Raw genomic sequence first — 24,239 nt, forward strand, 5'->3', positions numbered from 1 at the left:
ACCTGATTGGTGGTAAGAATAACAGTGTAGACACCCTGTTTTAAAAGTAGAACCACATCCTTAAAATAATAAGCTTTCTTGTTTTTAATAACATACTATATATCGTTGTTTACTTTTTTAGCACCTCTGATCTGTTTCGTCTCATGCTTAAGAGCCAGTTACTTTAAGTGAAAAGATGTAAGCTAAATGAAGAGGAGTAGTTTAATGGTAGGAGCGGAAGGGAAAGGAAGAATTATCCAGTGGTGAGGGCTGATCCTCCACATTTGGGGATAAGGGTGGTTTTGCCCTAGTGTACAGGCCTCCAACCCATGACCCAGGTTCTAAACACACACCATGGATAAAATCCAACATAAATCCTACTTTGAATAGCCCCATTGAAATGAATGGGACTTAAGTTAGTCATGACTAACTCATGTTCCATTCATTTCAATGAGTCGGCTCTAAGTAAGACAGATGTTGGATTTTACCCCATGCTACCATGTCTGGCTCTAAATAAAAAAAGTCACGTGAATGTATTTATGGGAGGTAATCATGGTATGTGTGTGGAGGGGGGCTTGTGTTGCAAGTTTGTACTCCATCTCCCTCAACTCATGCTTGGGGCCCTGTCTCCGGTTAAAAAGATATCCAGTAGCAGTGTGATGGGAAAGTCCGTAGGCTTTCCGTGAGACCTTGGCAAGGTTCTACCAATCAGAGAAAACAATTCTAGGCTGGAGGGACATATAATCTGTGCTGATATATGCAGCTTCTCATGCATCTATCCATAAGTGCAATACGTTAAAGCTGCAGCGCTTGTTATATGAAATAAAGGGGGGACATCTTAAATAGCCCTATATCAAGGAAACAACTGAGGGCTTCCTTGCATGAGGAAAAGCCTTGGTCTCTGTTGGTTCCTTCCCAGAAGCTTCTTCAACCTATAACTAAACTGGTCATATTGTGTCAGTTACCTTGTGCAGGTTAAATGGACTTTGGCATGCGCAATTGCAAATGCTCAGAATCACATGCTGCAATGCTGGGAGTGCATAGTTGTTCAGGCTAGGTAGAATTTTCCAGGGTATGTCTGGGTGAACAACTCTTGTAAATCACCTATTGGAAGTTGCAGGGTGAAATTTGTTAGCCGTTGCCCAACCATGGTGGCTTGGCTGTAAATCTGTGATAACCAAGTTGATAGCATGGCAATAGTTTCCAGCAGTGTTACCCAATGTGTCAAGGTGCCATGGTACAGCCTTTGCTGTGAAATGCTTTTTCCATTCCTCCTTAGTCAGTGACAGTATGAAGTTATGTATATGTCTGAGGAGTTGAAGCAGAATGGAAAGTCTGACAGCTCACAGTGGTTATTTGGGCAATTGCTTTAAGTAGGTAAGGCATCCTAAAACACACATTTCATGGAACTTAATAAAGTTCACTACCCAGCAGCAGTTCCTTTCTACCAGTTTTTAGCAAGATGTGTACATTTTAATTTGCACTGGAGCTACTTTGATTAATAAGCAAACTTGTTCTGTGTGTATATAGCAGGGAATTAATTTTCTTTCTGTTCAGCTTGGGAATAAGTTTGATTAATGGCAAAGGCTTATGTGCTGCTTTGTTGAGAGAATAGCCTGAAATATTATACAGTCTTTTGTACGGAAGGGCCATAGTTGAGTGGTAAAGCACATGTTTTACTCGTGGGAAGTCTTGGGTTCAATCCTCGGCGTCTCCAGGTAGGGCTGGGAAAGAACACTTGTCTGAAACTAGGGGCTCATCTACACCAAGCGGGATATTCCACTATGAAAGCGGTATATAAAAGGCAGGAGCCACACTACTGCTTTATAGTGATATTGAAGTGCACTGACAACTGTTGGGGCCTATTGACACATACCATATACCACTTTCATACTGCCTTCATAGTGTTACATCCTGTTGGGTGTAGATGTGTCATGGGCCCCAACAGTTGTCAGTGCACTTCATTACCACTATAAGGCAGCAGTGTAGATCCGGCAGTGCGCTTCAATACGGCTATAAAGCAGTAGTGTGGCTCCTGCCTTTTATATACTGCTTTCATACCACTTTCATAGTGGAATATCCTGCTTGGTGTAGATGAGCCCCAAGAGACCAGCTCTGGCCAGGGTAAGTGATGGTTAGAAAGGCCAGTGGTCTGACTCTCAATAAGATGACTTCTTATGTTCCCATGCCAACAAGTATCGGTCCCTGGTCCAATAAGAATGATTCCATGCAGTGCATGCCTCCCATACTCAAGGTAACATCTTTAATCTGCTTTTAAAACCCATTCACTAAATACTTTTGAGTTGGCTGAAAACCCCATGTAACACCATTTAAACATTCTCCCCCTCCCAGTAAATGCATTTATTTCAATATTCTTCATTTTCGTCTTCTTCCATGTATTTGTTATCCCGCTATTCAGTACAAAGGCTTCCAACATCTAAAACATAAGTGGAGCAAAACATCAAATACGTATGAAAGCTGAGAGCACCACCAGTCCCAGAATAAAACAAAGCTCCAGTTTAAAAGGAGACAATGTGGGGTTCAGAAGATCCCCCACATATGTAGGAAAAAAATGTGTAAAGGGAGGACCTATAACTCAGTGGTAGAACACCTGCTTTGCATGCAGAAGGTCTCAGGTTTAGTCCTCCGCATCTCCAGATAGGGGAACTAGGGGAAATATTCCTGCCTGAAACCACGGAGAGCTGCTGCCAGTCAGTATCGACAATACTAGGCTAGATGGACTAAGGGTCTGACTAAGTATAAGGCATCTTCCTATGTTCTATGTTCCTAGGAGAACTGCAGGCTGCATGGGCTAACCCTGACCCCACAGATGCACCTAATGCCCCCCCCCCAGCACATTTGGCCGGGGGGGGGCATTGGGTTGGACTCGATGGCCTTGTAGGCCCCTTCCAGCTCTGCTATTCTATGATTCTATGATTTGACCAGCATGTGAAGACCCTCTAGGTGCCCATCCATGGGGGCATGTTAGACTGAGGTTCTATGCTTGGCATTTCCAGTTAAAAAGACTGTTAGCAGGGGATGTGAAAGACCGTGCCCCAAATCCTGGAGAACTGTGCCAGTCAGTGTTGATGATAGTGGGGGCTGATGTTCCTTGGCAGACAGGCGAGTGTGGACAGGATTGCTTTAGGAGGACAATTTGAAAACCATTCTTCTTCCCTAGAGAAGAGGGAACAACAAGATGGCCATTCAAATGCCTTTCTGAGTCTGTAATATAAGAACATAAGAAGAGCCCTGCTGGATCAGACCAAGGGTCCATCTAGTCCAGCACTCTGTTCATGCAGTGGCCAACCAGCCATTGGCCAGGGATGAACAATTTATTTATTTATTTATTTATTACATTTTTATACCGCTCACAGTAGCCGAAGCTCTCTGGGCGGTTCACAAAAATTAAAACCATAATAAAACAACCAACAGTTTAAAAACACAAATACAAAGTACAGTATAAAAAGCACAACCAGGATAAAACCACGCAGCAAAAATTGATATAAGATTAAAATACAGAGTTAGAACAGTAAAATTTAAATTTAAGTTAAAATTAAGTGTTAAAATACTGAGAGAATAAAAAGGTCTTCAGCTGGTGACGAAAGGAGTACAGTGTAGGCGCCAGGCGGACCTCTCTGGGGAGCTCATTCCACAGCCGGGGTGCCACAGCGGAGAAAGCCCCCCTCCTAGTAGCCACCTGCCTCACTTCCTTCGGCAGGGGCTCACGGAGAAGGGCCCCTGTAGATGATCTTAAGGTCCGGGCAGGTACATATGGGAGGAGGCATTCCTTCAAATAACCTGGCCCCAAACCGTTTAGGGCTTTAAATGTCAATACTAGTACTTTGAATCGGGCCTGGACCTGGACTGGCAGCCAATGAAGTTGTAAAAGGACTGGCGTAATGTGGTCTCGCCGGCCAGTCCCTGTTAGTAAACGGGACATAGTGCAACAGCACCCTCCCACCCATATTCCCCAGCATCTGGTGCTCACAGGCTTATTGCCTTGAATACTGGAGATAGTATGCAACCATCAGGGCTAGTAGCCATTGATAGCCTTTGCCTCCAGGAATTTATCCAACCCCCTTTTGAAGCCATCCAGATTGGTGGCCATCACCACATCCTGTGGCAGTGAGTTCCGTAATTTAACTATGCACTGTGTGAAGAAGTACTTCCTTTTAGTTGTCCTGGATCTCCCACCAATCAGTTTCATGGGATGACCCAGGTTCTAGTATTTTGAGAGAGGGAGAAAAATGTCTGCCTGTCACATTCTCCATACCATGCATAATTTTGTACACCTCTATCATGTCTCCCCTTAGTCTCCTTTTTTCTAAGCTAAACAATCCCAGTTGATGCAAACTTCCCTCGTAGGGGAGATGCTCCAGCCCCTTAATCATTTTAGTTGCCCTTTTCTGCACTTTCCCCAGCTCTATAATATCCTTTATTAGGTGTGGTGAACAGAAATATACACAGTATTCTAAGTGTGGCCGCACAATAGATTTGTATAAGGGCAGTGTGATACTGGCCATTTTATTCTCAATTCCTTTTCTTATAATGCCTAACATGGAGTTTGCCTTCTTTACAGCAGCCGCACACTGGGTGGACATTTACATCGATCTGTCCACCTCAATCCCAAGATCTCTTTCTTGTTCGGTCACCGCCAGCTCAGATCCCATTAGGTTATACTTGAAGTTGGGTTTTTTCGCCCCAATGTGCTTCATCTCACACTTGCTTACATTGAACCGCATCTGCCATTTGGACGCCCACTCTCCCAGCTTGGAGAGATCCCTTTGGAGCTCTTCACAATCCCTTTGTGTTTTAACAACCTTCAATAACTTGGTGTCGTCAGCAAACTTGGCCACTTCACTGCTCACTCCTAATATATATATATATATCTTTATTTCAGGAAACTAATTCACAATGCCTGGCCGTTCTGTGATCTCCTTCAGTGGTGTGGACACATGTCTTTCGTCTCTGAAAACTTGCCAGTCCTACATAAGCGCCGGAATGGATATTGCTACAAACGTTGCCTTTGACCTTGTGGAAAATCACAGTGAGTTATCGTTTTTATGTTTTGGAATAACTTTTTTCTCCCTACTGTCACTTTTCAAAGCATTGGGCGAGTTCTAAATTGCAAATGTAGCCCTGGAGAGAGATTCAACACTATTCCATCTTTGTTCTGGCAGTAGTTGTTTTTCCTTGCGGAGTGTGTGGGAAAAGACAAGGGGTGGGGTGGCTTCCCCCATGGAAATCACTCTAGTATGTAAATCACATTTTTTCTCCCCCTTCCCCGCCACATGCAGAAATTGCATTTTGAATGACAAATGAGATTTAAATATAAATATGATTGGAACACTGGCTGTTTTCATGTTGCACAAATACAAGCTTAGTTCAGGTCTCATGTAGCACTTTCCATACACTGCTTGCAATTTTTATGCTCGAGTCTGGCTTCCGCTAAAGCTTCTGATGACACCAAAGGATCCCCGCTTGCACTGAAAAATCAGAGTTGGGGTTAGGGTGAAGCTGCTGCAAGGCGGCTTCACTGTGTGCCCAAATTTAGCTTGTGTTCTCTTGACCTGCTGTCTGGGACTCTCAGATGGAGGGAGGGAAATACCCATGAGGAGACCACCTGCAGTGGCTTTAGGGTCCTGCCCAGAGAGGGTTTCTCAGGACAGGGACCACCCCTGAACAACTCCCTTGATATGTCAGGTACTGGGATGATGGAGCTGCAGCCCAAGCAGAGAAGGAATTGCTAGTGAGGGAGAGAGTAGTGGCTCAGGTACCCGGTGTCACGGTACCAGCCCCCCTTCCCAGATCTGTGTGTGGGAAGGAGATCAGGCAAAATAGTGTTCCTTACCTCCTCTACTTTGCTTTTGCACACCCAGTCTAGTAAAACATTAGCTGAACATGTGACCTTTTGGTTTTACACTGACCAAAATAAAGAGAAAAAAATAACCCTGTAATATTCAAACTGAACTCTATTCGAAATTATCTGCATTTTGACTGGATGGACTTTTTCACCTGTCTAGCTGGTGGAAGCTGGGGAGGCCTTGGGACATGTCATATCCTGGCTTCCTCAGTCCCCTCCTACTGGCATGGCCCCTTTACCCACCCACCCTGAGATTGTCTTTGTGACCTCAGTGAGGCAACTGGCATGGCTCTTTCTATGCTGAATGCTAGTGGGAGGGGAGTGTCGATTCCTCAATCTACGGCTGTAGCGCTGTCTCTGACCTTGGATCCAGGTTTCTGAAGTATCCTATGGCCACCCAGACTCTATCTAAAGGCCATAGGATTGCTCCCTAAGGCTGTAATTCTATGCATGTAGACAGAAAAAGTCCTACATACTGGCTGTGAAATGCTGCAAATTGTAGGACTTCTTTCTGTTTAAACATGCTTAGGTTTGCACCCTAAATTACTATAAAAATATTTTGAGGGGAAGGTAAAGAAACCAGAAGCTACCTAGTAAAACAGTAGAGGGAGCTCTTGTACAAATTAACACCAATTAATTCAAGTCAATTTTAATCCAAAAATTATTAAGCATTCTTTTTTGGACTGTTTGCCAACTCAAGAATTTTCAATTGATGATGCATCGTTTGCTTTTTAAACGGCTGGTCCATGAAGTCACGAAGAGTCGGAAGCAACTGAACGAATAAACAACAAAATCAGTTGATTAAATTCAAATACATTGCTGTATTATCAAAGCCTCATTTTTTTTGAGATCCCAAGGAATTGTGAGGGAATTTTACCATTTTAAATAAACAAAACTACCACTTATTCTTGGAAAGAAACGTGTCTTTTAGTATTTTCTCCATCCCTATTATAATAACAGTGCAGAATCAAAACAGATTCAAAGCAAACTTAAGTTATCGCCACATTTTAAATCCCCCTGCCCTACATGTAAAGTTTTACTTGTTTAGGACTGCAAGATTTACCACCTAATCCTATGCATGTATACCTGGAAGTCAATCCCATTGTGTTTCATGGGATTTAGGCTGCAATCCTATACCTATTCACCTGGTAATAAGCTTCATTGACTCAATGGGGCTTAGTTTTAGGTAGACATATATAGGATTGAGTTGATATTTCTAGGTAAGTGTTTACAGGATTGCACTCTAAGTAGGTTTATGCTATAGACTTTAATTTAAAAATAATACCGATGAATATAAGAGGATAATCCAAAGCCTTGTCTTTTTAATAATAATGGAAGAAGCAAATCAAGAGGTGGCAGCAGAGACTTAATGTTGCAAACAGTATGCAATGAATCATTCATCTGTTACAGCAATCTCTGGAATGTCTGCATAGATTAAGGAATTTCACTGTACTATTTTTTAGAAGTTTTGCTGAATTTAGTTACTACTGAAATGCAGTAAGCGAGGATTAAGATTCCTGTCTTAGAGACATACTGAATGAATATCTGTTAAATAATTGGAAGTCCTTCTTGCAAATCATCCAGAGATCTACTAGTAGATCTAGAGGTACCATCTGCCCACCTCTGTTTTAAGACAATCTAAGTCAGGATTTTTCACCTTTTTCCATACTGGGGCTGTCACGATTTCTTATTTAGCAATGTACCACCTGGGATCCTCAGCTTGTATGCGAGGGATGGAGAACTTGTGGCCTTCCGGATGTTGTTAGACCACCTCCCATCAACCCCAGCCAGCATGGGCCATGGCCAGGAATGATAGAAGATGTAGTCCAATAATATCTGGAGAGCCACAGGTTTCCCACTCCTGCCATAGGCTAAAAACTTCTTTCGGCAGGTCTGCACGACTGAGCTAAAGATAGCCCACCTCTTCTGCTTTGAGGCCGGCAAATGCCCCCGTCAAGGCTCAGATAGTCCCAGGAATCACAAAGAAAGAAACCAGACCAGTCCAGGGTAATCCACAAGATTCCAAGTATGGTTAGCAAGAGGCTAGGTCCAAGCAGTCCACAGGAGTCTGCCATACTGAGCATCAAGGCCAGTCAGGGGGTGTTTGAGAGAGTGGTCCAGATAGCTTGTCGAGAGGAGTCTGCAAAGTCTGGAATAGCAAGGCGAAACATGGAGGTTAAGTCGCTGTCGTGTGCAGCAGAGAGCTCGCTTTCGTTGTGCTGATTTATACCTGGTCATTAATTAGCACAGCTGGCTAATTAGGGCAGCATTTTGCTTTTAAGGGAGGGCCCGTATTGGCGCACAGTGGTAAGCGGCAATTACTGCAGCCGAAACTCTCCCCACGGCCTGAGTTCTCAGGCAGCCGGCTCAGGTCGACTCAGCCTTCCATCCTTCCGAGGTCGGTAAAATGAGTACCCAGCTAGCTGGGGGAAAGGTAACTGCGACCGGGGAAGGCAATGACAAACCACCCCGCTACAAAGTCTGCCAAGAAAATGTCAGCGAAAGCAGGCATCCCTCTAGGAGTCAGCAATGACTCAAGTGCTTGCACGAGAGGTTCCTTTCCTTCCTTTTGTTCTTTTGCTGCTCACGTCTGAGCCTACACCATTCAGAGGGATGAATAATCTCAGGCTCTGATTCCTGCATTTGGGGGAGTTCAGGAATGACACTGGAGAGGCCAGGTTGCTCTTCTAATGGTTCCAGGGGAGGCTGTCAGCAAAAGCCTGCGGTTCCTCACCTGCCTCTGGATGGAGCCTGTTGTGCTAACTCTTCGCCTCAGCCTCTTGAGCTAATTCTTCACCCGCTCTTCTTCCTCAGATGAATCCTCCTCCATGTAGGTCAGCCTTCCTCAACCTGGGGCGCTCCAGATGTGTTGGACTGCATCTCCCAGAATGCCCCAGCCAGCTGATGTAGGGCATGACACCACCAGCCATGCATTGTGGCCAGCCTATTGCTTGACACTCTGTTTTTGTACTCCTATGTGGCCATCATTATCCTTATCAAGTTTATTTGATATGCTCCTTTCCCAAATTATGCTCCAAGGGGCTCACAAGAACACTAAACGAGTCAATACATAAGGTACAACAAAAAGAGTCATAAATATATCAACCACATTTCATAATATGTCGAACTCCACATTAACAAGCTAATATTACAGTTAAAAAACAAAGGCGGCCGTGTTGGCCACATGAAAAATTCAGAAATCTATATTTTGTGCTGCCTTTATTTGGCCAATTCAAAGATCACAAAAAATGATTTTTTCTACAATTTACAATTCAATTTTCTACAATTGACAATTCAATTCAATTGACAATTCAATTCAATTCACAATTCAATTTTCTACAATTCCACAATTCAAGAAGGACGCAGACAAGCTGGAGCGTGTTCAGAGGAGGGCAACCAGGATGACCAGAGGTCTGGAAACAAAGCCCTATGAAGAGAGACTGAAAGAACTGGGCATGTTTAGCCTGGAGAAGAGAAGATTGAGGGGAGACATGATAGCACTCTTCAAATACTTAAAAGGTTGTCACACAGAGGAGGGCCAGGATCTCTTCTCGATCCTCCCAGAGTGCAGGACACGGAATAACGGGCTCAAGTTAAAGGAAGCCAGATTCCAGCTGGACATCAGGAAAAACTTCCTGACTGTTAGAGCAGTGTGACAATGGAATCAGTTACCTAGGGAGGTGGTGGGCTCTCCCACACTAGAGGCCTTCAAGAGGCAGCTGGACAACCATCTGTCAGGGATGCTTTAGGGTGGATTCCTGCATTGAACAGGGGGTTGGACTCGATGGCCTTGTAGGCCCCTTCCAACTCTGCTATTCTATGATTCTATGTACAAACTTTTGATATCTGGAGATCCCAAAAGCTTGCACATTTTTTTGTGATCTTTGAGATGGCTTAATAAAAGGATTACAGTTGCAATTTCCTTGAGCGTATGAAAAACATCCCTTTCATAAATAAGAACAATCACCCCAAATATCCACATTTAACGAGCAAATCCTTCACTGACTAAGCCAGATCACTAAGATAATCAATAGCAAAACACACACATTCATATCAGAACCGAAGTCTACCAAGGCAACAACATTACAGTATGGCAGCAGTAAACTAGAGGTGCATTGATCTCAATCAGCACTACTGTCAATCCTTCCCGTAACATGCACCAAATGGAATTGGTGCTCTCTGGGCAACTTCAATAGCTATTTGTAGCTGGAGTCAGGGCCCCAACCTCCCAGGCCAGGTGAAGATAGGAGCCAGTCGGAGAAGCTGGGACCAGGCCTTGTGGGATGTGTTGCTAGATGGCCTCTAGGTGCACATGTTCTTGCAGCTGGAACCTGTGGCTTAAACAAAAAGATAGGGCATTTTTGAGCCTTTGGTGGGCTGCCAGTCATGTTTGGTGGGTTGCAAATTGTCCTGTTCTTCTGGATGGTGGAAATAAAGCTGTCCTTCTGTAAAAGGGCAAGAGCCTCGTGTGGCGCAGAGCAGTAAAGCAGCAGTTTCTGCAGCTGAAACTCTCCCCACGGCCTGAGTTCGATCCCAGCGGAAGCTGGTTTCAGGCAGCCGGCTCGGGTCAACTCAGCCTTCCATCCTCCTGAGGTCGGTAAAATGAGTACCCAGTTAGCTGAGGGAAAGGTAATCACGGCCGGGGAAGGCAACGGCAAACCACCCCGCTATAAGGCCTGCCAAGAAAACATCAGCGAAAGCTGGCATCCCTCCAAGAGTCAATAATGACTCAGTGCTTGCACGAGAGGTTCCTTTCCTTCCCTTCTGTAAAAGGAAGGGCCTCACCTGTTAGTACAAGGGTCTTGGATCCAGTGAAGGCTCCTGTTAATAGCACTGGGGATGTGGGAGAGCCCGTGTGGTGTAGTGGCTAAAGTGTTGGACTGGGAGTCAGAAAATCTGGGTTCTAGTCCCAACTCGGCCATGGAAACCCACTGGGTGACTTTGGGCCAGTCACAGACTCTCGGCCCAATCTACCTCATAGGGTTGTTGTGAGGATAACATGGAGAGGAGGAGGTTCCTTGGAGGAAAAAAGGTGGGATATAAATGTAATAAATAAATAAATAAGGGGTGATCTTTCTGGTTGCCTGTGAAGTCTCCCCTGCTCTACCATATTCCACGCTGTTCTGTAGCATCCCCCAACACTCCAGTGCAGATTAATGGGGGGCCGTGGGGGGACACAAGCCAAGGGGGTGCAAGGCACTTGGCATGGGCTACATCTTGGCAGTAGAGCTCATGCTGCAGATGCAAAGGTCTCAATTTTGATTCTTGGCATCTTCAGGTATTCCTGGGAAAGACCCATTTCTAAAACCCTGGCGAGCCACTGCCACTCAGCATAGCCATTACTGAGCGAGATGGATGGAATTGTGGATCCACCCAATGGATGTTTGTCGTATATTTTCCTGAGGTTTTGTTAATGTGTAGCCCTAGGCTTATCTTCAACCTTTTCAGCTGGCCTGAGAAAAGCTTTATAAAAATTGCATGTTCTCACCAAGAGTGGCGTAGCAGGTTTTACCGCTAAGCATTGTAGGTAGCTGTCTTAACAGGAGTGACTTTTCAGGAATTGGGCCCCAAAGCAGAACTCCTTGGAGCTGACTGCTGGGTGAGATCAGCAGGCCCATATAAACTTCATTCTATATTAGGCCTGTTCCACAGCCTGGCTGATTTGGGTTGAAATACAAGGAGGCAGTTAAGCAGTAGGGGACGTCGTTTGGTCTTGTGGTGTTGGTGGGAATCATGAGGCAATATTGCAGCCATCTCTTCATTTTCTGCTTACCTTATCAAGACAACTCCTAGGTGACCTTTGCATTTGTGCCACTAACCTGAGGTAGTCTGGAGCAACTGAGCTGACTTTTAATATTGGGGTTTCCCCTTCCACCAATTTCCTCATCAGGAAATGTCTCCTCCAAAGGTCATTGTTGAAGAAGAAGTATTTTTGCAGTTGACAGTCTTGCAAGTTACCTTAACTGCCTCTTTTACAACGAATCTTCATGTAACTCATGAGTTCTCAAGCAACAGAACACTGCTTGTGTTGAGTAGTGATATTGTCAAAACTCACAATTACCTCTTTTGGAAGATGGATTTGCCTCGTTCGTAACTAGTATTCCGTTCTCTCTAACGGCACTTCGAAGTAAGTTCCACTTTGTCCAATGGGACTTACTTACTACAGAAAGTATGTTTAGGGTTGTACCTTGAGTCAATTTTGTTCCTGCAGAGAGGTTCATAGAATAACTTTGATATGAACAACCTACTTGAAAAGGCATTGATTCAAATTGGAGTGATTCACATGTTAAATTGCAGCAGTGCTGATATGACAGTTGTACTCTGAGATCAACATTGGAGGGCATATTTATGTGCCTGACTGTCAAAGCATTTAGGCTGATGGGTAGTGGTAGTGCCCCCCCTCCCCATTTATTGAACTCTTTTACGATTAATGTCCACCAGGCCCTATCATTCAAGTGGGACCTAATGATTTACTTATTTACCTTAGCCTATAATTGCTTTGGGACTTAATTGCATGCCATTATGTATATGGTGTGATCTGGTTCTAATAGTTGTTGTTGTTGTTGTTGTTATTTTATCATTTTTATTGTATTTTGTGGTTTTAAGTTATGTATGGTGGCTTGGGAGGGACTCCCAAAATGGTGGTTTATAAATCTTTTCAATAAATAAAAAATAAGAGGCCATTAAATCTCACTACATTTTGAGGTGAGATTATTTGTGTGTGTGCATGTTTACTGAGGTAAAACCTATATTATATCCCTTTCTCTTAGTGATTGTGTGGAAACTCTGGAATGTGAATGGACAGTTAACAAACAATTCATGCATGCAATTTTATGTTATGGTTGTTACATTAACTATTACATTGTAAGATGTTTTGAGGGCATTTTTAAACATTTGTTTATTTTTTCCATTTTCTATACCGCCGAATAGCCATAGTTCTCTGGGTGGTTCACAAAAATTAAAACCACAAGGTACAGCATAAAACAATATAAAATATAAAAGCTTAAAACTGCAGTATAAAAGTACAATCAGAATAAAGCTTGGTAGAAATGGAGAGATTTAAAATACAAATTTAATGCAGCTGAAGGAGTAGAATGCTAAAATGATGAGAGAGAGAAAAAAAGACTTCACCTGGGCCAGAAAGAGTGCAACATAGGCACCAAGCAAACCTCTCTAGGGAGCTCATTCCACAACCGGGGTGCCACAACAGAAAAGGCCCTTTTTCTGATAGCCACCCACCTCATGTCCTTTGGCAGGGGCTCCCAAAGAAAGGCCATTTATATTTATGTTTATGTGTAGGAAAATATTCAAAATGACTGGCTTCTGTTTAAAATAATATTTGGGCAACCTCTGAGGGCAGAAAGTATCTGGGCTTTTGCACAGACACTTCTGTGGAACTGTTTGGCACTCCCCCTCCTCTGGTAAACAATCGCGTGTGGGGAGAGCGGAGTTGTGTCTGCTAGCCCTCACCCCACCATTTCATCCTCCCCCTGTGATGTGGAACCCTGGTTGCAGACAGGCTGCCCTTTTCAGAACCCCTCCCCAATGTAAGTTTGTGGGGCTGGCATAGGGTGACCATATGAAAAGGAGGACAGGGTTCTTGTATCTTTAACAGTTGCACAGCAAAGGGAATTTCAGCAGGTGTCATGTGTGTGCATGTCGCACCTGGTGAAATTTCCTCTTCATCACAACAGTTCAAGCTGCATGAGCTATACTGCACCTATACTGTGACCAGATTTAAAAGAGGGCAGGGCACCTGCAGCTTTAACTGTTGTGATGAAGAGGAAATTTCACCAGGTTCCCCGTATATACAATTGACACCTGCTGAAATTCCCCTTTCAATACAACTGTTAAAGATACAGCAGCCCTGTCCTCCTTTTCATATGGTCACCCTAGGCTGGCAGGACTATGATGGTGGGGGTAGGACTGGTGGGCACAGCTATCATCTTCCCTGTCATGACTGTTGGTTGCACAAGGTGGGGGGGAATGTGCCAGTATGGCTGGCGTGTTCCATGTTTGAGCAAACCCTCCTGCGTATGTCAAGACAGTGATCGAATTGTGTGTGAAACTGACTAATTAAACCCTCCCCCCTTTTCCGAATGGAAGCTATTCAGCATGATTCAAGAAACCGAACCAGCTGGAACAAATTAACTGGTTTAAAAGTAAACACAGCTGACGTGTGTTCAGTTTGGAGTCGGAGCGATTCCTCTGTGTAAATATTACGCCTCTCTAGCCCTCCCTCTCTTAGTCATCACACGTGCTGTAAATGCTTACAGAAAGGGGAGTCAGGGTGAACCAGAACCATCGGATTTCGGCTATTGTTTCTTTTCTTTCTGTGATCCAATAAGACTTCAGCAGCCTTTGCATGAATACAATTCCTGATGAATGGAACCAAATCTCCATATAGTTCAATGGTAGCCAGTTGAGAAGCTTATAAGCAGGGCATGAACACATCTATTTAGGAAGGCATCAACCAGCCTGTTTGTCCTTGGCATCTAGTATTCAAAGGTATACTGTCTCTGACCATGGAGGCTCCATGGTGCTGTCATTTGTAACAGCTGTTGATAGTCCTACCTTCATGAATCTGTCTGCTCCTATTTATCTTTTTTAAATATCATCTAATCTAGTGATTAGCATCATATTGGTCTGCTTCACATGTTGCAACAGCCCAAAGGTGTTTTTTTTAAAAAAAAAAACCTGGGTTGTTGTGAACGAATAGGAGAAAGTGTGCTTGCTCCCGACGCCTCATTGTGGTAAACAACCCAGGGATGCTCTGTCCCTGGCTTGCTTAGTGTGATGTCTGAACTGGAGATTCTGGGCTGCTGGCGGAGAGATAACATTATTATTATTTATTGCATTTGTATACTGCTCCATAGCCGAAGCTCTTTGGGCAGTTCACAATTGGTTTCACCCATGGAGATTCCTGGTTGTTTAGCCTAGCCTCTTACTGGGCTCGCTTAGGGCTCATCTACACCAAGCAGGATATTCCACTATGAAAGTGGTTTATAAAAGGCAGGAGCCACACTACTGCTTTATAGCGGTATCGAAGTGCACTGGCAACCGTTGGGGCCCATTGGCACATCCCATATACTGCTTTCATACCACTTTCATAGTGCTATATCCTGCTTGGTGTAGATGTGTCATGGGTCCCAACAGTTGTCAGTACACTTCAGTACCACTATAAAGCAGTAGTGTAGATCCTGCGCTGGACTTCAATCATGCTATAAAACAGTAGTGTGGCTCCTGCCTTATATATACCGCTTTCATAGTGGAATAGCCTGCTTGGTGTAAATGAGCCCTTACTCCCCCTCTTCCTCTAGCACAGCTGTAAGGTGGGAATTGGAACTTCTTCTATTTTAGATTAACTGCTGCTTGCCATGTTGTCCGAACCAGACAAACTGTGGTTAATCTTAATTATGGTTTACTTGAAACAAGCCACCTTTAAACCATGGGTTATGAAGCTTCTGTGTTTCATCACAACTCAGTGATAGAAGGTATGTTTTGCATGCAGAAGATCTGAAGTTCAAACCCTGGCCTCTTCAGGTAGGGCCTAAAAATCTGGAGAACAGCTACTACGTCAGTGTCGATTAAACTGGGCTACATAGGCCAAGGGTCTGACTCAGTGTAAGGCACTTTCCTATGTTCTTATATTCCTAATTTAAAATATCAATATCATGAGATCCACTTGTGGATCTTCCAACTCTTATTTATTTTGGCCCTAATTTGTTTCAGGTTCTAACTCTTTCTGAGATTTCTGTTCCTTTAAGTGGAGATACTGCGTTGGGTCCAAACTTGCTTTCTGTAAACAGAAGAGGCCCTTCTGTTCATGGAACAGATTGACATCCAGCAGAAGCTCTCCGCTGGAGAAAGAGGGGTGCATGTGTGATTTTTGCTGGTTTCCTCTCCCTCCTGCAGCCTTTTAGACCACCTCCCACACTCTCCTAGAGGGTTCCCCAACCTTCCCCAAAGGCTTTTCACAGTCCTGCCAGGGAAGAAGGAACTGGCGAAAATCACCCCTTGTTCAGCTGGAGAGTTTCGTTGACTGCAAGTCTGGATGCAATCCATTGCTGCTAAAACTCTTACTTTACAAATACTTTATTATTGAACAAAATCCCGATCCCGCCATGCTTAAAATTGGAACCTATGTATGGTATTAGTGTGCTTAAGCGACACAAGGCATTTCTCCATTTTCGTCTGCTTAGATCATGTGTGTTTTATCCTTGTTTGCAAATATATGTCAGTTGAGTTGTTGCTAGTCTTGCAGATCAGGTTCAGATCCTTTTTGGCTTTGTTCTCATTTCTGGTTCTGCTAGTGACTCATTTTTGTACCCTGAGAGGAAATCACTTAATATTCACAATGCCTCAGTTTCCCATCTGAAAATTTAGAATCCTCCCTCATCAGTTGCTTCATAAACATTTACTAGAATGTGTTGATTCCTGCATGTGCATTTAATTCAAGGCTCATTATTGACAGGTTTTAATGCCTGATATCGTTTATTAATAGTTTATTATAAGTATTTTTATGCTGCTTTTTGGTCATATTCCCAGTTGGATTTATTAGAAAGAATAAAACGACTAAAATGTAAATACGAAAATTATTCCGCTTGAAGTGTATCTGTTAGTAAGTGCTGGTAGATTGGAGATGGTCATCTTCTATATTTTCATTGGTCCCTATATTAATTATAGTATTTATTATTTAGAAAGTGCTTTAAAAACAAGGTGCTGTAGAGAGAGAAAAAAACATTCTCCAGGTACTATTCTGGGGAATAATCCAGATTCCTTATGGGTGGTTAGGTTCTATAGGGTAATTGGCATCACCTTGCATGCAGCACATGAATTCAGGTAGTGTGGGATCAGCATTGAGGAACTGAGCAATATAAGAACAGCCATACTGGATCAGACAAAAGGCCTATCTAGTCCCACAGTGGCCAACTAAATGCCAATGGGATGTCCACAACAAGACATGAATGCAATAGCTGCTGCAAAGGTTATCACAATTTATTTATTTATTTTATTTTTATACCGCCCAATAGCTGGAGCTCTCTGGATGGTTCACAAAAATTAAAACCATGAAAAGCATAATAAAACAACCAACAGTCTAAAAACACAATTACAAAATGCAATATAAAAAGCACAACCAGGATAAAACCACACAGCAGAAATTGATATAGGTTAAAATACGGAATTAAAACAGCAAAGTTTAAATTTGTTAAATTAGGTGTTAAAATACTGAGAAAATAAAAAGGTCTTCAGCTGGTGATGGAAGGAGTACAGTGTAGGTGCGAGGCAAACCTCTTTGGGGAGCTCGTTCCACAGCCGGGGTGCCACAGCAGAGAAAGCCCTCCTCCTAGTAGCCACCTGCCTCACTTCCTTTGGCAGGGGCTCACGGAAAAGGGCCCCTGTAGATGATCTTAAGGTCCGGGCAGGTACATATGGGAGTAGGCGTTCCTTCAAATAACCTGTCCCTAAACTGTTTAGGGCTTTAAATGTTAATACCAGCACTTTGAATCGGGCCCAGACCTGGACTGGCAGCCAATGAAGTTGTAAAAGGACTGGCGTAATGTGGATCTTAAGGTCCGGGCAGGTACATATGGGAGGAGGCGTTCCTTCAAATAACCACAAGAGAGAGATGAGTAGTGTCCATGCTCATGAGATACCAAATGACATTTGTATAAAATTCACATGGAGACAACCCACCCCCCATGCATTAAAACAAACGCCTCCTATCACCAACATATGCATGCATTCAGTGGAGTTCAGAAGGGGCCGTATGTAAATACCAGTCTATGCTCAGAGAGCTTCTCCACAGGAAAGGGCGATCCCTCCTTGCATGCAGAAGCTCTACATACATATGTTGGTATCTGCTTGGGGCCTCTGCTCACACTCACCAAATGTACAGCCAAGGGGGTATGAGAGTGGCAGGTGTGTTTCGTAGATGAAAAATGGAAATAAATGCCCATGTTTGATTGGTAAGGACGTTCATGTTTAGACTATAAGTGTACGTTTAGCATGTTTATGATGAGATTTTATCATAACTGTTATTTTTAAGTGAGAAAGAAATTTAGTATTTTATTCATGATTTTTGAAAATAAATTAAAAATCAAATTACATTTTAAAAAATTAGATATAAATTTAAAAGATACTTGCACCCTTACCTGGGAGAAAACCCCATTGAATATAGTGGACTGACTTCTGAGTAAGCACTGCAAGACTTTCACTTCCAGTAAGTAGAGTTGCTAGCTGTTTATGACTTTTATGGGCAAATTATACTTCGGGTGTTCTGTCCATAAGTTGAAAATGTCTTACAGACAAAATGCGTTCATATTTTCAATGAAGGCAGAATTATCTATCAAAACAAACTTTGACCAGCTTTGCTTTGCTTTTTAATATGTGTTTGGGGGTGCAGGGAACAGGCAGCAGAAGTGTCTTTGTTTGGCTTTTTAAAGCCATCTAAGCAAGCGACGAGAATCACATTATGTGCCAGTAAAGACCATTAAGTTAAATTCACTCCATCATTACTATTATTTTTTTAATTTAAAAAAGCTCATGAGGACACATGGTTTCATCAGCCATATACTTACCTGTTAGTGTTATGTTACCTTCATTCTGAAAACTGAAATTCCTGTGTAGGATTATAAAGGTGATGAGTGAGTGACTTAATTTCCAATTCTAATTTTTGAAATGAAACAGCATTGCCCATTGCATTGCAATTGAGACAACTAGTAGCCAGCAAACAACAAAGCTTAGCTGTCTTTCATGGTACCAGGAGAGACTTTAGCTCCATGACAGAGCACATGCCTTGCATGCAGATGGTTCCATGTTCAATCTCAATTGACAGCTCCATGATCAAGTAGCAGGGGATGGGAAGGATCTCAGTCTAGAGTTGCTGCCTGTCAGAGTAGTCAATACTGGGTAGATGGACAAATAGTTAACCTGGTTTAAGGTAGCTTTCCATGTTCCTATGATTATACTAGAGCTCCTGTGAGCTTGTTGATGTCTTCCATGTTAAGAACATAAGAAGAGCCAGGCTGGACCAGACCAAGGGTCCTTCTAGTCCAGCACTCTGTTCACACAGTGGCCAACTAGCTGTCGGCCAGGGACTAACAAAGCAGGTTACGGTGCAACAGCACCCTTTCACCCATGTTCCCCAGCAACTGGTGCATATACGCTTACTGCTTCAGATACAGGAGGTAGCACAGAGCCATCAGGGCTAGAAGCCAGTGATGGCCTTCTCCAGGAATTTATCCAGCTCCCTTATAAAGCCATCCAAATTGGTGGCCATCATCACATCTTGTGGTAGTGAATTCCATAGATTAAACTATGTTTACTCACCTTCAAAGCTGAGCAGCCATGGAAGGGACTTCACAGCCAGGCAGGAGATCAGAGTCAAGAGTCAGAAAAGACTATTATCATTGTCCAGGAAAAGTCCCAGCCTGATCAGGAAGCCTGCATAGCTCTTCTTGTTCAGGAGAGCAAATCAAGCGAATCACTCCAGAACCTGGGAATCCTCTACTGTAAAGATAGGGAATATGTTCATAGCAGGGATGGGGAGAATGTGGCCCTCCAGATGTTGGACAGCAGCTCCTGTCATCCCTGACCACTGGATATGCTGGTAAAGGCTGATAGGCTGATCCAACAGCATCTGGATTGCCACACAAAATCCATCCTTGTGTATACGATTGCTGCCAAAGTTGCTCAATGAATGTAGATTGTGGTAGTGGTATTGCAGCAGCTCAGTAAGTGCATTTGTTGGCATTTCTGCAACCTGCCTGCAATCATGTACACATGCCAAGAAATGCTCACACAGCAGGGGTGGAACCTGCTGCTACAATGCTGCCTCCCAAACCCCTATGCATGGCCTGAACTTACGAAAAGAGCTTATTCCATTGTGGAGATGGCAAGGGACATTATATAAATGCTATAGCTAAAGGTAGAAAATATCAAAGCATTCAAGCAAGCTTCCTGAGCATGAGTCCTTGATGTTTGTCCTTTCGCCACCCCATCACAGCATCTCTGGTCATGCCTTCATCCTGGGAAACGGAGGAGACAGCAGATATGTTATCCGATATCATCATGCTGTGTTCAGGTTTATGCAGCATTAAAGGAATGGAACAATGAAGTTGATAAAGTCAGTAATGAGCTGAGGTGCTCAGTTTTGCATTCAGGAGTACACTTCTAAATCCATTCGCTTCTGCAACAATGCGTGGGCATGGAGTGATATAATAAAGAGCCTACTTCACTTACTCTCATTAATTTCAAGGCATCTCATGGGTAAAAACTTGACCTTGTTAATTCTGAATCGGTCTTTCTGTGACAGCATGTGGGAGTTGAGTAATATATTAAAGAGGATACTTCAACCAGCCTTATGAGCTTCAAGGCTACTTTGGAGCCTTAATGAAGAAAGGAGGAACCACCTGGCAGGAAAATATCCTGAGCCTCCCTGGCCTGGAGGGTGCTACCTAGTTTCTGCTGGAAGGATACAGAGGATGCACCTTTCTCCCTCCACCCTCACCCCCTCCCATTTCAGACATGGACTGGATATCTATGAGGGTATGCCAGGACTCAAGGCCTGGAAGCTAGGAGCTGCTATTCACGAACTTAGCTCACATGGAAGGTCCTGGGTTCAATCCCTGGCAGCTCCAGTTAAAAGAAGGCCAAGTAGCAAGTGATGCGGAAAGAGGTCTGCTGGAGAGTCAGCCAGAGTAGATAATGCACGGTTGGATGGACATATAGTCTGACCTGGTGGGGCAACTTTCTCTGTTCCTCTGAAGCGCGCAGCCATCAGTTCAGTTGATGGTGCATACACATGTAATGATCAACCTGGGTCCGAAGGGTCAACCAGAGGTGTGATATACACAAATAATGGAATTTTGCACTATGCTTTTACTAAATTGGGAATAGCTACTTCTAAAATGGGGAAATGGGCTCAAATGCTCTTTAAAGTTCAAAGGCATAGACTTCCTTTCCTACAGCTTTTTGTTCTCATAAAGACATGCACATTTATTACAGAGGAGAAAGTTGGCTTGAGTAGTGATTCTAACTGCTAGCACATGGGTCAGTGTACCAGCTGTAATGGGCCTAAGTTGAAAAAGCAGAGAAGGATGGAGACTGTGGAAATGAACGTTTGTCAAATAAGGAGGGAAGGTGGAAACGGTGGAGCAGGAAATTGGAAGGATATATGTCCAAGGAAGATAGGTGCTGGTGAAAATGGTAGACTGCGTGGGCAGAAATTGCTAGATTTAGAAGGAAAGGAAAAGAACAAATCAGGAACAACTATGGTTACTTGACTCCAGAGGACGGGGAGCCCAAAGGACTTCATTTCCTAAATGGTTGTCAAAAATTAGAAAAAAATGCTGCAGGCACAGTCTACCCTTGAGTTCCTCAACTTTATTTCTGAATTTAAAAGTGGTGTATTCCACTTGAGACTTTTTAGTAGCTGCTTCCCAGATTTCTGTGCTCTCTGTGGGACCTATGTGACATTTGGACTTAGAAGTGATGACTCAGTTATAGGCTGTAGTTCCCTACAAGGCACTGAAATGGTTGGATGGAGCTGGAAGGTTATGCTACATTATACATGGAATCCAGCAGCTCTGGACGTAATGGAGCGATAAGGCATAAACCTTTTTCTGGGTATACGAGTCAAAGGTATCTAAATTATGAATTTATTACATTTCTCTACCGCCCAATAGCTGAAACTGTCTGGGTGGATCACAAGAATTAAAACCACAAAATGTGTCATAAAATAGAATATAAAGTGTAAAAGCTTAAAATAACAGTACAGAAGTACAAACCAAAATAAAACCTAGTAGCAATGCAGAGATTTAAAATACAGTAACAGCTTTAAAACAACACAGCTAAAAGACTAACAGGCCTGCGAAAATAAAAAGGTCTTTTACCTTGCACTAGAAAGAGCACAATGTATTTGTCATGCAAGCCTCTCTGGGGTTTTATTCCACAACCAGGGTGCCACAGAAGAAAAGGCCCCCTTCTTAATAGCCACCTGCCTTACTTCATTTGACAGGGGCTCCCAGAGAAGGATCGCTGAAGGTTATTATTATTAGTAGCAGTATTTATTCAATTTATATCCTGCCTATATATAAAATACCCTAGGTGGCAAGATGATCTTAGGGTCGGGGCAGGTATATATGTGAGGAGACGATCCTTTGGATAACCTGGGCTTAAGCCGTTTAAGGCTTTGAACATTAACACCAGCACTTTGAATCGTGCCCAGAAATGGACTGGCAGCCAGTGCAGATGGAAAAGAACTGGCATAACATGATCTCATTAGCCAGTCCCCATTAACATTCATGCTGCCTTGTTTTGGACCAGCTGAAGTTTCCAAACCATTTTTGAAGTAGTTGGTATATTAGCCTAAACTGATAAAAAGTGCTCCATGGCACTGAATCCACCAGTGCCTCAAGTGACAGTTCTGGGTCCATGAGCAGCCCCAAACTACAAACCTGATCCTTTAGGGGGAGTACAGTCCCCTCCAGAACATGTTGAATATCATTTCGCCAGGCAGACAAATCACCTACTAACAGTACCTCCATCTTGTCTGGATTGAGTCTCACTTTATTGGTCCTCTACTAGGCCATTACAGTACTCAGGCACTGATTCAAAACAACCACTGCCTCACCTGGATTTGATGAAAAGAAGAGATACAGCTATGTGTCATTCACGTATTGATGACACCTCCTTCTGCATAACCTCCCCTAGTGGTTTCATGTAAAGATTGAACAGCATGGGGGATAGAAAAAGCCCTGTGGAACTTCATAGGATAACTGCAAAGGCACGGAGAAATAGTCCCTTCTGGAATCAGCCATCCAAGTAGGAGTGGAGTCACTGCAACACAGTGCCTCCAACTCCCAATCTAGACAACCTATCCAGAAGGATACTGTGGCGTTACACCCCACAAGTCAGTTCCCTAATGTATGTCTGTATTGGTAAGTCTGGTGTGTGTTTAGAATGTTGACCTGAGTGGGAGGAGTTAGAATGTCTTGGGAGGGGGAGGAGTGATATATAAGGGAATGACTGAGGGGATTGAAGAAGATTTTTAGGTACTCTTAGGCCACAGCTAGACCTAAGATTTATCCCTGGATCATCCAGGGGTCAAACCTGTTCATCTAGGTGACAAACAGGGGATCCAGTGCTCAAGCAGGGGCGAACGCTGGATGATTCCAGGCTAAACCCTAGGTCTAGCAGTGGCCTTTAGTGCTTTAGCTCTCTGTGTGGAGAGTACTTGGGTTCTGGAGAGATTGAGGTTCAGTATAGAGAGTGGTGTCTTTTGAGTGGGGTGTGCAGATAGACAGTTTGTGTATAATAAACAATAGTGATAATAAAGTTCAAGAGTGATTGTGTGAGAGAAAGGAAAGTGTGTATGTGAATGAGTGAAAGGATTGGATGAAAGGTTTGAAAAACTGGCCGGCGAGATCACATTACGCCAGTCCTTTTAGAATTTCATTGGCTGCCAGTCCAGGTCTGGGACTGATTCAAAGTGCTGGTATTGACATTTAAAGCCCTAAACAGTTTGGGGCCAGGTTATTTGAAGGGAACGCCTTCTCCCATATGTACCTGCCCGGACCTTAAGATAATCTACAGGGGCCCTTCTCCGTGAGCCCCTGCCAAAGGAAGTGAGGCAGGTGGCTACTAGGAGGAGGGCTTTTTCCACTGTGGTACCTCAGTTGTGGAACGAGCTCCCCAGAGAGGTCCGCCTGGCACCTACACTGTACTCTTTTCCTCGCCAGCTGAAGACCTTTTTATTCTCTCAGTATTTTAACACTTAATTTTAACTTAAATTTAAATTTTACTGTTCTAACTCTGTATTTTAATCTTATATCAATTTTGCTGCGTGGTTTTATCCTGGTTGTGCTTTTTATACTGTATTTTGTATTTGTGTTTTTAACCTGTTGGTTGTTTTATGATGGTTTTAATTTTTGTGAATCGCCAGAGAGCTTCGGCTATTGGGCGGTATAAAAATGTAATAAATAAATAAATAAATAAATAAATAAATAAATGGTTTTGAAATGTTTTAATTTGAAACAAAGCTTGTGAACTTTTAAAAATAAATTTTAATCATTTTGTTTTAACTACCACAAAAATCCCACGTGTCTGTTTGGCATTTATCATCTGAAGTTATTTACATTTAACACCCACTCCAATAATAATTCACCTCAGCACATATAATTCACAGCGCATTATTTTATAATTGAAATCCTTCTCCATTTAACCCCTTCATCCACATAGTTTGGAGAAAGGTGGTGTTTGTCCCTCGCCTCAGGCGTATCAAGCGGTGGTGCTTGGCTTGAGCAGGGAGTAGCCGCGGCCAGGCCTGGTGTTCAGAGTCTGTGTCATGGCAGATGCCATGGTCAATGGTATTGAAAGCCTCTGAGAGACC

General features: G+C 43.3%; 1 protein-coding gene across 1 annotated transcript in view; it reads left to right on the forward strand.

The window, feature by feature from the left end:
• Positions 1-24,239, forward strand: part of NSMCE2 (NSE2 (MMS21) homolog, SMC5-SMC6 complex SUMO ligase) — a 243,373-nt gene that overhangs the window by 3,341 nt on the left and 215,793 nt on the right. The window contains exon 2 of the mRNA XM_063131135.1: positions 4,883-5,029. Within this exon, the coding sequence (XP_062987205.1) occupies positions 4,897-5,029 (133 nt within the window). The 5' untranslated portion in view covers positions 4,883-4,896. The remainder of the gene's footprint in view (positions 1-4,882; positions 5,030-24,239) is intronic.

The sequence above is a fragment of the Elgaria multicarinata genome, chromosome 7 (genome assembly GCF_023053635.1).
Source record: "Elgaria multicarinata webbii isolate HBS135686 ecotype San Diego chromosome 7, rElgMul1.1.pri, whole genome shotgun sequence".
Lineage (NCBI taxonomy): Eukaryota > Metazoa > Chordata > Lepidosauria > Squamata > Anguidae > Elgaria > Elgaria multicarinata.